Source organism: Rhinopithecus roxellana, chromosome 9 (assembly GCF_007565055.1).
Source record: "Rhinopithecus roxellana isolate Shanxi Qingling chromosome 9, ASM756505v1, whole genome shotgun sequence".
NCBI classification, from domain to species: domain Eukaryota; kingdom Metazoa; phylum Chordata; class Mammalia; order Primates; family Cercopithecidae; genus Rhinopithecus; species Rhinopithecus roxellana.
Genome location: NC_044557.1, coordinates 58,379,478 through 58,394,497, shown reverse-complemented (window position 1 = coordinate 58,394,497; position 15,020 = coordinate 58,379,478). Strand labels below are relative to the sequence as shown.

Genomic DNA, 15,020 nt, shown 5'->3' with positions numbered 1-15,020 from the left:
AGAATTAGCTGGGCATGATGGCATGTGCCTGTGGTCCAGCTACTCTGGAGGCCGAGGTGGGAGGATTCCTTGAGCCTGGGAAGTTGAGGCTGCAATGAGTCATGATTGTGCCACTGTACTCCAGCCTAGGCAACAGAGCAAAACCCTGTCTCAAAAACAAAAACCAAAACCCACACACAAAATGAATAAATAAAAGGAGTTTCAAGAATGCATTTTGGGGCCGGGCGCGGTGGCTCAAGCCTGTAATCCCAGCACTTTGGGAGGCCGAGACGGGCAGATCACGAGGTCAGGAGATCGAGACCATCCTGGCTAATACGGTGAAACCCCGTCTCTACTAAAAAATACAAAAAAAACTAGCCGGGCGACGAGGCGGGCGCCTGTAGTCCCAGCTACTCGGGAGGCTGAGACAGGAGAATGGCGTGAACCCGGGAGGCGGAGCTTGCAGTGAGCTGAGATCCGGCCACTGCACTCCAGCCTGGGTGGCAGAGCAAGACTCCGTCTCAAAAAAAAAAAAAAAAAAAAAAAGAATGCATTTTGAAATTGTAATTAAAGTCACTAAGGAATAATATTTTGCTTTATAATTAGCATTTTTGTGACTATAAATGACCTTTGTTTCTCTGAATCCTGATACAGTAATGTGGTGTGAGCTCTTTTTTTTTCTGATGGTGGTCATACACTGTACTTTTCTTATATCTTACCTGCTAAGCATAGCTACTCTTTCAGTTTTCTTTCTTTTAGTCCTTCATTTTTCTGTGCTTGTTTTTTTTTTTTACCAAACCGTGAGCTCCTTGTGGATAGAATGTATGTTTTACATATATTTGTGTTTTCAGTCTTATCACACGTAGTGGTTACTCTAAAAATTGCTCAATTTACTGATTTGTTTTAAAATTGACACTTAAGTACATATATACAAGTGTTTTTAACTTTTTATTTAAAATTTTTTTTTAATTTAGTTTTTTTGTTTTTAGAGACAGGATTTTGTTCTGTCTTCCAGGCTGGAGTGCAGTGGCCTGATCATAGCTCAATATAACCTTGTAATCTTGGACTCAAGCAGTCCTTCCACCCCACCCTGTGGAGTAGCTAGGACTATAGACGTGTGCCACCCTCCGCCCCAATTCATTTTTTTGTAGAGATCGGGTCTCACTATGTTGCCCAAGTTGGTCTCAAACTCCTAGCCTCGAGTGATCCTCCCAACGCAGCCCTTCAAAGTGCTGGGTTGATAGGTGTGAGCAACCACACCTGGCCCCTTAACTTTTTGCTTTGAGATAATTATAGATTGACAGGAGGTTGCAAAGAAATATACAGGGAAGTCCTGTGCACTTTTTAACCTCCCCCAGTGATAACATCTTTTATAAATATAGTATAATATCAAAACCAGAAAACTGGTGTTGGTGCAATCTGTGGAGCTTTTTCAGATTTCAGTAGTTAGACATGCACTTGTTTGTGTACGTGTAACTCTGCATTTTTACGTCATGTGTACAGCCTTGCATAACCAACACCATGATCAAAATACTTAACTGGGCTGGGTGCCGTGGCTCACGCTTGTAATCCCAGCACTTTGGGAGGCTGAGGAGGGCGGATCGCTTGAGGTCAGGAGTTTGAGACCAGCCTGGCCAACATGGTGAAACCCCATCTCTGCTAAAAATACAAAAATTTGCTGGGCATGGTGGTGCATGCCTGTAGTCCCAGCTACTTGGGAGGCTAAGGCAGGAGAATCACTTGAACCCTGGTGGTGGAGGCTGCAGTGAGCCGAGATCGTGCCATTGCACTCCAGCCTGGGCAACAGAGCAAGACTCCATCTCAAAACAAAACAAAACAAAAAAACAAAGAAAACCCCAAACTTCACTACACCATTGCCCCAGGATTCCCTATTACCCCATTATAGCCATATTCATCCCACCCATCTCTAGCCTTTGGCAGCCACTAGTCTGTTCACCATCTCTATAGTTATATTATTTTACACATGTTACATCAATGGAATCGTGCAGTATCTTTGTGAGACTGACTTTTTTCATTCAGCATAATTTCATTGAAGTTCAACTTATTATATATGAGTAGTTTGTTCTTTTTTATTGCTGAGTGGTATTACAAAGTATAGATGTACCGAAATTTATTTAACTGCTCACCTGTTGAAGGACATTTGGGTAGTCTCTATTTTTTGGCTATCACAAATAAAGCTGAACATTCCCATATTTTTTTGCATGAAAATAAAATCTTCATTCTCTGGGATTATGCCCAAGCCTAAGAGTGTATACATTATATTTTGGTATGTGAGAAGTCAGAAATTCTAATGTTACCAGTATAGATTAATTAGCAAAATTTCTGTTAAGATGCCAGGAAGGAAGAGTTTATCATCAGTTAATTCTTAAGATAGAAGTCTCAAATGATGAAAAGTATTTTTTCAGTATGTGGTAAGTCAGAAATTCTAATGTTATTAATATAGATTAATTAGCAAAATTTCTAAGACACCAGGAAGAAAAAGTTTATTATCAGTTAATTCTGAAGATGAAAATCTCAAGTGATGAAAGGTATTTTTTCACCCATTCATTTCCTTATAGTTTGACATGATTATCTTTGTTCTACTTGGGGATCGATTTGTTCTAGGACTGTCTGTGTATACCCAAATCTGTGCATACTCAAGTCCTGAAATTGGCCCTGAGAAACCTGCATATACAGAAAGTCAGCTCTTTATATATATATGCAGATTTTGCATCCTCAAATACCGTATTTTAGATCTCTGTTTGCTTTAAAAAAAATCACATGTAACTGATTTGAAACACAGTTCAAAGCCATGTTGTTTGGGGGCCATCTGTAATTTGAAAGTTCTTTTTCTGTCTCCCATAAAACACTAGCTGATGGGGAGAAAGAAGATCAGTTTAATGGAAGCCCTCCAAGACCGCAGCCAAGGGGACCAAGAACTCCTCCAGGACCCCCACCACCTGATGATGATGAAGATGATCCTGTGCCTCTGCCAGGTATAAATAAAACCAGTGCTAAGGTTTTCCCCCCAGTTAATAGTACATTTTGTTTTTGTTTTTTTTTTTTGAGACAGAGTCTTGCTCTGTCGCCCGGGCTGGAGTGCAGTGGCCGGATCTCAGCTCACTGCAAGCTCCGCCTCCCGGGTTTAGGCCATTCTCCTGCCTCAGCCTCCCGAGTAGCTGGGACTACAGGAGCCTGCCACCTCGCCCGACTAGTTTTTTGTATTTTTAGTAGAGACGGGGTTTCACCGTGTTAGCCAGGATGGTCTTGAGCTCCTGACCTCGTGATCCGCCTGTCTCGGCCTCCCAAAGTGCTGGGATTACAGGCCTGAGCCACCACGCCCGGCGTTAATAGTACTTTTTTGTTTTTGTTTTGAGATGGTTTCACTCTGTCGCCCAGGCTGGAGTACAGTGGCTCACTGCAGCCTTGCAGTGTTCGTGACTCACTGCAGTCTTGGCCCCCTGGGCTTAAGTGATCCTCTCACCTTAGCCTCCTAAGTAGCTGGGACTACAGGTGTGCATCACCACGCCTTGCTAGTTTTTAAAATATCTGTAGAGATGGGGTCTCACTGTTTTGCCCAGGCTGGAACTCCTGAGCTAAAGTGATCCATCTGTCTTAGCTTCACAAGGTGTTAGGATTATAGGCATAAGCCACTGTGCCTGGCTAATAGTGCTTTTTGATTAAAGAAAAGAAATTAGGTGCTAGTAATCAAATCTTGATGCAGTCTCTCCCCATGCTGTGCAGTATTTCCTTGTGTTTTTCTTTTTCTTTTTTCTTTTTTTTTTTTTTTGAGACAGGTTTTTGCTCTGTGACCCAGGCTAGAGTGCAGTGGTGCCATCCCAGCTCACTCCAGCCTTGACTTCCTGGGTTCAAGAAGTGCTCCCACCTCACTACTCTGCTGTAGTGACATGTACAAAAGAGTACCAGTTAAAAATCAGTAGTAGTGGGCTGGGTGTGGTGGCTCATGCCTGTAATCCTAGCACTTTGGAAGGCTGAGGCAGGAGGACCTCTTTGGCCCAGGAGTGTGAGACCAGCCTGGGTAACATAGGAAGACCCTGTCTCTATTAAAAATAAAAGTAAAATAAAATAAAAATAGGCCGGACGTGGTGGCTCACACCTGTAATCCCAGCACTTTGGGAGGCCGAGATGGGTGGATTACTTGAGGTCAGGAGTTCAAGACCAGCCTGGCCAACATGGTGAAACCCCGTCTCTATTAAAAATACAAAAATTAACCAGGTGTAGTGGGACACACCTGTAATCCCAGCTACTCGGGAGACTGAGGCAGGAGAATTGCTTGAGCCCAGGAGGCAGAGGTTGCAGTGAGCTGAGGTCATGCCACTACAGTCCAGCCTAGCTGACAGAGTGAGACTCTGTCTCAATAAAATAAAATAAAAATAAGTAGTATGTATTGGAAAAGATAAAAATCTGTATAGCTACTTAAAAGCTAAAAACAAAAGGAATGGCTTAACAGTATACTTTATTATTGCTCATTGTAAAAGTTGTACAATGTATACTCAATATTTTTTAAACAGTGAGTAATTCTTTTTTTCTTAAGGGTGTTTGTAAGCTACATCATCCAAAATATCATTAAGTAGTTGCCATATCCAGTCTTGCTGCCTTGTGTCATTTAAACCATTAAAATAATCTGTGCCTTCATATACACCATGGAATACTATGCAGCCATAAAAAAGGATGAGTTCATGTCCTTTGTAGGGACATGGATGAAGCTGGAAACCATCATTCTCAGCAAACTATTGCAAAAACAAAAAACCAAACACTGTATGTTCTCACTCATAGGTGGGAATTGAACAGTGAGAACATTTGGACACAGGAAGGGGAACATCATACACCGGGGCCTGTTGTGGGGTGGGGAGAGCGGGGAAGGATAGCATTAGGAGATATACCTAATGTAAATGACAAGTTAATGGGTGCAGCACACCAGCATGGCACATGTATACATATGTAACAAACCTGCACGTTGTGCACATGTACTCTAGAACTTAAAGTATAATAATAAAAAAAATCTGTTCCTTAAATCTCAATTTTTCAGTGTCTGGTGACAAGGAAGAGGATGCTCCTCATAGAGAAGATTATTTTGAGCCCATTTCTCCTGATCGGAATTCTGTTCCCCAGGAAGGGCAATATTCTGATGAAGGAGAAGTAGAAGAGGAACAACAAGAAGAAGGAGAAGATGATGAAGATGATGTGGATGTAGAGGAAGAAGAGGATGAGGATGAGGATGATCGACATACAGTAGACAGTATCCCTGAGGAGGAAGAGGAAGATGAAGAGGAAGAAGGTGAAGAGGATGAAGAAGGTGAAGGTGGGTTATGTTAGCTAGGACTTTGGGGTCTACATACTAGAAACTAACTCGATGCAGCTTTGAAAAATGCAAAAGAATTTCTAGCAAAGATAAATGGGTTCCAAGAAACCCACGGGTCAGAATGTAGCTAGGCCTCAAGGCATGACTAGAAATGAGATTTCCGTCTCTCCTCTGCTTTCTGTGTTTACTTTAATCTCCCCTGTTTAACCAACCAGCCTAAACTGCCTGACTGTATCTCAGTTTTCTGTTTGACTTGCTACAATATGAGTTTCCCCTTGACAGCATCAGCTTTTGCCAGGAAAACAGGGTCATGTAGCAAATACATGTTGGTTAGGGATTTGGTGGCTGTTTTCAGAGTAAGGAGTGGTAAAGCTAGGTGGAATTCCTAAAGATGTCTGCCACTTAGATATTTTAGCAAATGCTACAATCTTTTTAACAATTCAAGGGAAAAATCTCAATTGCACAAGTACATGTGGCAGTATGATACAGTCCTTTAATTAGGCTTTATTTTTCCTTTGAAAGCAAAAAGTGAAAGATATTCAAGCTAATTGGCTCCTAATTTGCCCAAGAAATGGCATGTAATGTTAAAGCATTTATGCAAAATAACAGATAATCTGCCTTGGCTTTTTTCTGCAGATAGTGAAAATGAGTGTCATTTGAGAATCACAGGGGCTCTTTTACAAAGTAACAACTAGATTATCATGTGATACTTTTTTTTTTTTTTTGGCTTTTCCCATTCCCAGATTATCAAATAATTCTTTTTAGATATACTGTATTTGGCAAAAGAGTTAAATTTTAGGCAGGCAGTTTTCTTTCTTTTTTCTTTTTTTTTTTTTTTTGAGATAGAATCTCATTCCGTCAGACCCAGACTGGAGCACAGTGGTGCGATCTTGGTTCACTGCAGCCTTTACCTTCAGGGTTCAAGTGATTCCTCCCTCAGCCTTCCGAGTAGCTGGGCTTACAGGCGCCCGCCACTATGCTCGGGTAATTTTTGTATTTTTAGTAGAGACTGGGGTTTCACCATGTTGGCTAGGCTGGTCTCGGACTCCTGACCTCAAGTGATCTGCCCGCCTTGGCCTCCCAAAGTGCTGGGATTACAGGCATGAGCCACTGTGCCCAGCCATATTTTAAATTAACAAATTTTCCATCAAAATATAATGGAGATCTACAAAACTGTGTGATAGGTAAATGCAGAGAAATAAAAATTCAGGAATGTGAAATTAATGTTATAAAAAGAATCTACAATGGTTTTGCTGAAAATATTTGGTTTAACCTTATGATATTAGTTCTTATTTAACTTTAATATAACCAGTTTTTTTTTTCATCTTAAAAATAATCTCTCAAGAGGACAAGCATAATTTCTTTCCTCCTGAGATATTTTTGTTACTTTGAGGCATTTCTAATTTTATTTCTGTGAGGAAAAAGTATCTGTTACAGAGTTAGTTGTAAAACTGAACAGATACAGAGGAATTTGCTTAAAATGTTTGTTCAGTTTTCAGGTCTCACCCCTTTCAGGAAAAAAGGAACTTTGTTCATAATTATTCTATTAGAAATTATAAAATGTTATAAAATTGTGGATAAGATGTTGGGGCAGAAGTTGGTTTTGTTGAGGAAATCATTTTTAATGTTTTATTAAAACTATTTTTTGATCAATCAGAATTTATGCATTAGACAAAGATGATGTAATACTTAAATATTATTCATACTAATTTTCAGGGGATGATGGTTATGAACAAATTTCCAGTGATGAAGATGGAATTGCTGACTTGGAACGTGAAACGTTTAAGTATCCAAACTTTGATGTTGAATACACTGCTGAAGACTTAGCTTCAGTTCCTCCTATGACATATGATCCATATGACAGGGAGCTTGTACCACTCTTATACTTCAGTTGTCCATATAAGACTACTTTTGAAATTGAAATCAGTAGAATGAAGGATCAAGGTCCAGATAAAGAAAATTCAGGGGCAATCGAAGCCTCAGTGAAATTAGCAGAACTCTTAGATTTGTATAGAGAAGACAGAGGTGCAAAATGGGTAACAGCTTTAGAAGAAATTCCAAGTTTAATAATAAAAGGGTTAAGCTATTTGCAATTGAAAAACACAAAACAAGACTCCCTTGGCCAGTTGGTAGACTGGACCATGCAAGCTTTAAATTTACAAGTAGCGCTTCGCCAACCTATTGCCTTAAATGTTCGACAGCTCAAAGCTGGGACCAAATTAGTGACCTCACTAGCAGAATGTGGGGCTCAAGGAGTTACGGAACTGCTACAAGCAGGAGTGATCAATGGATTATTTGAGCTTCTTTTTGCTGATCATGTATCATCTTCTCTTAAGTTAAATGCTTTTAAAGCTTTGGACAGTGTCATTAGTATGACAGAAGGAATGGAAGCTTTTTTAAGAGGTAGGCAAAATGAAAAAAGTGGTTATCAAAAACTTCTGGAACTCATACTTTTAGATCAGACTGTGAGGGTTGTTACTGCTGGTTCAGCTATTCTCCAAAAATGCCATTTCTATGAAATCTTGTCAGAGATTAAAAGACTTGGTGACCATTTAGCAGAGAAGACTTCATCTGTTCCTAACCACAGTGAACCTGATCACGACACAGATGCTGGACTTGAGAGAACAAACCCAGAATATGAAAATGAGGTGGAAGCTTCTATGGATATGGATCTTTTGGAATCCTCAAATATAAGTGAAGGGGAAATAGAAAGGCTTATTAACCTCCTAGAAGAAGTTTTTCATTTAATGGAAACTGCCCCTCATACAATGATCCAACCTCCTGTTAAGTCTTTCCCAACGATGGCACGAATTACTGGACCTCCAGAGAGGGATGATCCATACCCTATTCTCTTTAGGTAAGACATGTTTGTCTTTTGGGAAATAAATGTCACAAATCATTGGAGACAATTGTATGTGGTTGATTTTGTTGTTTATCTGATTGTAGGTAACTTATTTATGTGTAAGGATACTTGATATTTCAGAACAGTTATTCAGTAGTAGAACTGAGAAGTATGTTACTGTGGGTGAGCTTATATTGTGTTCTTTTTTTTTTTTTTTTTTTTGTATTTTTAGTGGAGACGGGGTTTCACAATATTGGTCAGGCTGGTCTCAAACTCCTGACATGGTCCGCCTGCCTCAGCGTGTGCCACCACGTCCAGCTAAGTTTTTTTTTTTTTTTTTTTTTGTATTTTTAGTAGAGACGGGATTTCATCATATTGGTCAGGCTGGTCTCGATCTCCTGACCTCGTGATCCGCCTGCCTCGGCCTCCCAAAGTGCTGGGATTACAGGCGTGAGCCACTGCGCCCGGCCTGTGTTAGTTCTTAAAGCAAAATTGGGAACTTAGTGAAAGAGTTTAATAATTAACAATGATGCTTGTATAAGCATGTCTATGAGCAAGAATAAATGAGAAACTGCTGACTTGCTTCTGGGAAGGTGGTACAAAGGGATGGTGTAGGAAGGAGAGCTTTTCTGTGTGAACTTGTCTGTACTTATTACCCTTAATACATTGTAAGCTAAAATTATATTTTACTAACTTAATTTTATTGTCCTGGTTAAAGATGTCTTTAAGGTTCCATTACTACTTGTTTTTGCCATCTACCTCTCTTGTTATCTGTTGATACAGTTTTGCCATTGTTAGGACCACCATCCATAGTAGATTTTTTATTTTGTTTTGAGACTTTCTTTCTTCCCATTTGCCTGTAAATAATTTCCTAACATAAAAATGGAAAAATGGCATTTGAGTTATTTTATTACTTATTTTTGTGATTAATATTTTCATTGATTTGAAGCATAGTGCATTACCAGGAGATGGGATATGTGTCCACTCTAAAACCTCCACTTATCCAAATTCCTGGTTTTAGCTGAAACTATCAGACCTTGTCTTAGTTTGCGTTCCCTAAAAGGATAACTTGAGTCGAAGTCTTAGGTGCAGGTTCTTTGTTTGAAAGATTATCCTACGAAGCAGAAATGCATGAAGAGAGTAAGATAAGAAGAGGAGAAAAACCAGTAAAGGAAGTGTTATTATGCTTATTATTGCTGTGGACAGCTGGGGCTCATCCTACTGGGGACCCTCCGAAGAAGTGGTTAAAGTGTATCTCCTGCTTATCCTCCTAAAACATTCAGGCTGGGGCATTTATCTACCAACTCTCCCCTTTGGTTCAAGGATGCCCACAAGAAACTTTAACTCTTATGCTTCTGAGCTGTTCTTGCTTGTGGTTTGAGCACCCTTTAATGGCTTTGGGAGAAACCCTGAGGAAGAAAGGTAGAGAGGCCCAAAGTGAACACTCGAGGCTGGATACTGGCAACCCTCACAGATTGTGTACTGGGAAATCAGTGGGGCAGTGATGGGAGGTTGGGGAGCAGTAATATGTAAGAGGTGGGCAGAGTATGCATTTAGGCAGGATACTTAGAGGGAATAGAAAGACAAAATGAGAAGTAGGAGAGAATAGAAACCCAGGAAGCAAATAGTTTTGGGAACCAGTGAATGGTTTGTTGTGATACTGTGCAGAGGTTCAGAAGATAAGGATAGGAAATCATGTATTTTGTAACATAGCTTGCAACTGGGGCTATGGCAAAAGTAGTTTAATGTAGCAGTGGGAGAGGAAGTGTGGATGAAAAGCCATTGGCCAATAAGGATTTGAAACAGTGTAGGCCACTGTTTTAAGCAATTTGGGTGGATCACCTGAGCTCAGGAGTTCGAGACCAGCTTGGCCAACATGGCAAAACCCCGCTTTATTAAAAACAAAAAACTAGAGCTGGGTGTGGTGGCTCATGCCTGTAATCCTAGCACTTTGGGAGGCTGAGGCAGGCAGATTAGCTAAGGTCAGGAGTTCAAGACCAGCCTGGCCAACATGGCGAAACCCCGTTTCTACTGAAAATACAATCATTAGCCGGGTGTGGTGGTGGGTGCTTATAATCCCAGTTACCCGGGAGGCTGAGGCAGGAGAATCATTTGAACCTGGAGGTTAGAGCATGTGGTGAGCCAAGATCTGGCCACTGCACTCCAGCCTAGTCTACAGAGTGAGACTCTGTCTCAAAAAAAAAAAAAAAAAAAAACAACAACAAAAAAAGGGCGGGCACGGTGGCTCACGCCTGTAATCCCAGCACTTTGGGAGGCCGAGGCAGGTGGATCACCTGAGGTTGAGAGTTCAAGACCAGCCTGACCAGCATGGAGAAACACCATCTCTACTAAAGATACAAAATTAGTGGGGCATGGTGGCTCATGGGTGTAATCCCAACTACTTGGGAGGCTGAGGCAGAGAATTGCTTGAAACTGGGAGGCAGAGGTTGTAGTGAGCCGAGATCGCACCATTGCACTCCAGCCTGAGCAACAAGTGTGAAACTCTGTCTCAAAAAAAAAAAAAGTAACAAAAAAGACACACACACACAAATTAGCCGGGCTTGGTGGAACACGCCTGTAAACCCAGATACTTAGGAGACTGAGGCAGGAGAATCCTTTGAATCTGGGAGGTTGGAGGTTCTGGTGAGCCGAGATCGGGCCACTGCACTCCATCCTCGGCAACAGAGTGAGACGCTGTCTCAAAAAAAGAAAACAAAAACTAGCCAGGCATGGTGGCGCGCACCTGTAATCCCAGCTAACTCGGGAGGCTGAGGCAGGAGAATCGCTTGAACCCAGGAGGCAGTGGTTGCAGTGAGCCAAGATTGTGCCACTGTACTCCTGCTTGGGCGACAAGAGTGAAACTCTGTCTCAAAAAAAAGAAATTTGGCCAGGCTAGGCAACATAAGGAGATCTCATCTCTACAGAAAAAAAAAAATTAAAAAAAAAAATTAACTGGGAATGGTAGCGTGCGCCTGTGGTCCCAGCTGCTCAGGACCTCACATGGGAGGATTGCTTGAGCCTGAGAGGTTAAGGGTGCATTGAGCTGTGGTTGTGCCACTGCACTCCATTTTGGGCAGCAGAGTGAGACTGTGTCTCAGAACAAGAAATTCGGCTAAGAGGAAAAGAAAGAAACAAGGCAGCAGCTAGAAGGAGATGTTGGGTTCAAAAAGAAGAGGCTTGAGCATATTTATAGGCTGGGAATAGTGACTCATTTACAAAGTCAGTGGAGAGGGGAGATGTTGATGATGTAGGAGTAAACAATAACAATTGCTGGAGCAAGGCTTGGTGGGAGATGAGGACAAGAGTACAAGTGTAGGAGTTTGGTTTTGGGCAGGAGAAAGGAAGTCTTCTAAGTATGCAAATATAGATACATTTGTAGTCTTGGAGATTATAGAGAAATTTAGATACTTCTTATTAACAACTTTATTTTTAGTAGAATAGGTGATGCTTTCAGTCACTGAGAAGAAGCTAGTGATTACTTACTAAGTGCTTTTTTTCCCACCATATGGAGGAGGCACATTTGGGTATCAGACAAGAGGAAATAAAGGGCCCAGAATCGTTGTGCTAAGGAATTTGAATTTTATTTTTAGAATATGGAAAGGTATTGAATATTTTGGAGTAGCAGATCTGATATGATCAGAGTAATATTCTCAGATGTTGCAAGATGTATTGCAATGGAAAAGAAATTAGAGTTATTAGGAAGATAAGATAGCTGAGGTTTCTAGGTACTAGGTTTTAAGTACTTTGCCCTTAACAGGTAATGGAAAGGCAAATGTACTTATATTGACAGAGATTGTGAAATAGCCGTTGTATTGTATAATAGTACTGGCACTTAGCAACAGGACCTAGTAGGCGAAGGAAAGTGAGAAGGAGCTAGAGATTTCTAGCCAGGGTAGCAATTGGAGCTGTGGTTTTATTGACAGAAACTGGTGAATTAGGAAGGAGAGTGAATTTTGAAAGGGAAAATAATTGTACTTTGGAGGGTCTTTTTTTTGAAGTGTTGGCGAGGCTCTATTGTCCTATGTCAGGGTCCCCAAGAGCACCAAGATTCTCTAGGAGGACTCACAAAACTCAGCATATAATACTCAGCAAAGGAAAAAGGTACATGGGAGGAAGTCTGGGAAAACCAGGTGCAAGCTTCCAGAATCCTCTCACAGTGGAGTCACATAGTGCCTACCTAATTCTCCCAGCAACAGGTTTTGACAACATGTGTGAAGTGTTGCCTGTTGAGGAAGCTCTTTAGAAACTCGGCACCCAGGCTTCTTTATTTTTTATTTTTAAATAGCAACAATGACATGTTTTGATACATGTATACATTGTGGAATAATTATATCAAGCTAATTGGCATGCAAATTTTTTTTTTTTTTTTTTTTTTTTTTTTTTTTTTTTTTGAGACGGAGTCTCGCTCTGTCGCCCAGGCTGGAGTGCAGTGGCCGGATCTCAGCTCACTGCAAGCTCCGCCTCCCGGGTTCACGCTATTCTCCTGCCTCAGCCTCTGGAGTAGCTGGGACTACAGGCGCCCACCACCTCGCCCGGCTAGTTTTTTTTGTATTTTTTAGTAGAGACGGGGTTTCACCGTGTTAGCCAGGATGGTCTCGATCTCCTGACCTCGTGATCCGCCCGTCTCGGCCTCCCAAAGTGCTGGGATTACAGGCTTGAGCCACCGCGCCCGGCCCCGGCATGCAAATTTTTTTATTGTGAATAGTCAGGTAGGCACTCACTGCCTATCTTCTACCAGAATTCCAGACTCCTAGAAGGAAAGCAGGTGTTCAGCATAACCATATTGTTTGCATAAATAATTTAGGCACAAGGAACTATTCTTATCAGTTAGGGGCACAGGAACCCTCTCGAAATCTAAGTTCCCAGAAGTTAGCTAGTGGCCAACCTTGCAAGCAGACCTCTAAGGATATGCAGTCTGAGGCCTGCTATTTTAACCATTCTCCGAATGGTCCATAAGGAGAATGCTCTTAGAGCATAGTAATTCTGGAGTTTTGTCTTCTTGAGGGTTCTGTTTGCCTTTGTAGTAAGCAGTTACTGGTGAGTATTTATTGTTGTGAAGTAAAAGCCTGGGTTTAAATAGTAATAGGACTGAAGAGGCAGTTTCACTTTTGAGAAAATTAAGTTCTGGCCTGTCATTTACTTTTTAGTTGTATTTTGACAAGGGTTTATGAAAGCTATTGTGTTGCCATTTGCAGTGACTAAAATGGAAGAGAATGAGTCAGAATTATAAATAATTTTTATTCTTTTTAACATTCAGAAAAAATGATATCTTACTAATTAAAAATTAAGTTTTCATTAAGCTGGTTCTATCTTGTAGTCAAGAGATGTTTTGACAGATTTTTAACCCATTTTTGAGTATTTGAAAAAATACAATGTTTTGGTTCTTTTTTCTTTAAAATCTGGTTAAGTTTCATTTTTTAAAAGTTGAGGAATGAGATCATGTCCTTTGCAGAGACATAGATTAATTTGGAAGCCATTATCTTCAGCAAACTAATGCAGGAACAGAAAACCAAATACTTCATGTTCTTACTTATAAGTGGGAGTTGAACAGTGAGAACACATGGACACAGAGAGGGCAGCAACACACACTGGGCTCTGTTAAGGGGGAACAGGTGGTTGGGGGAGAGCATCAGGAAAAGTAGCTAATACATGCTGGGCTTCATACCTAAGTGATGGGTTGATAGGTGCAGCACACCACCATGGCACATGTTTACCTGTGTAACAAGCCTGCACATTCTGCACATGTACTTCAGAACCAAAAAATTAAAAAGAAAAGAGAGATCAAATTTGGAAAAGAGTTTAGGGAGGATGAGGCAAAAGGATCACTTGAGTCCAGAGAATCACTTAAGGCCAGGAGTTTGAGTCCAGCCTGGGCAACATAGCTAGATCTCGTCTCATAAAAAAATTAAAGAGTTTACGTCTGGCATGGCCTATAGACAAGGAAGAAAATCCATACAGATAAGGATGCCCAAAGAAGTTGTCAGTAGCATTTGTGTCTATTTTGAAGTGTTGAGTAAATTCAGTCTTTTCCCCTTAAGACTATGGATGCTAAAGAATAATTCTTAGATTTGATAAAAGAGTGCTATGTGTGGTAATACTAACTACTTAAATGTTAAAAATTGATAATTTGAAAGTTTTTTCCCTGGAGATACTAATTCAGATCTACTGTAGTAAATCTGAATATACTATATTTTTCTATAGTATAGTCATCCCTCACTGTCTGTGAAATTATTCTCAGACCTCCCTTGGATACCAAAATCCAAGGATGCTCCAGTCTCTGATATAAAATATAAAATGTTGTAGTATTTGCATATAACCTATGCATATCCTCTTGTATACTTGAAGTCATGTCTAGGTTACTTATAATACATAGTACAATATAAATGCTCTGTAAATGGTTGTTATACTACTGTTGTGTAGGGAATGATGTAAGAGAAAAGTCTGTACACAGTCAGTACTGATATATTTTTTTCTTTTCGAGTCTTGCTCTTTCACCTAGCCCAGGCTGGAGTGCAATGGCATGGTCTTGGCTTTCTGCAGTCTCAACCTCCTGGGCTTAAGCAATCCTCCCACCTCAGCCTCCCAAGTAGCTGGGACTACAGGCATGGGCCGCCACGGCCAACTAATTAAAATTTTTTTGTAGAGACAGGGTCTCATTATGTTGCTCAGGCTGGTGTGAAATTACTGGGCTCAAGTGATCCTCTAGCCTTGGCCTCTCAGAATGCTGGGATTACAGGCATTCTGAGATGGCTGCACCACAGCCATCCACCACAGGCTACACCACAGCCAGCCCAGACTTTTTTTTTTTGAGGCAGGGTCTCACTCAGGCTGGAGTGCAGTGAATCAGTCATGGCTCACTGCAGTATTTACCTCCCT

The 15,020-nt window shown here is 40.9% G+C and overlaps 1 protein-coding gene across 2 annotated transcripts in view; it reads left to right on the top strand.

Moving 5' to 3' along the window:
• VIRMA (vir like m6A methyltransferase associated) overlaps positions 1-15,020 on the top strand; it is a 67,316-nt gene that overhangs the window by 19,885 nt on the left and 32,411 nt on the right. For both annotated transcript variants that reach the window (XM_030937657.1, XM_010358614.2), the window contains 3 exons: positions 2,853-2,975; positions 5,030-5,302; positions 7,019-8,159. In XM_030937657.1, the coding sequence (XP_030793517.1) occupies positions 2,853-2,975; positions 5,030-5,302; positions 7,019-8,159 (1,537 nt within the window). The remainder of the gene's footprint in view (positions 1-2,852; positions 2,976-5,029; positions 5,303-7,018; positions 8,160-15,020) is intronic.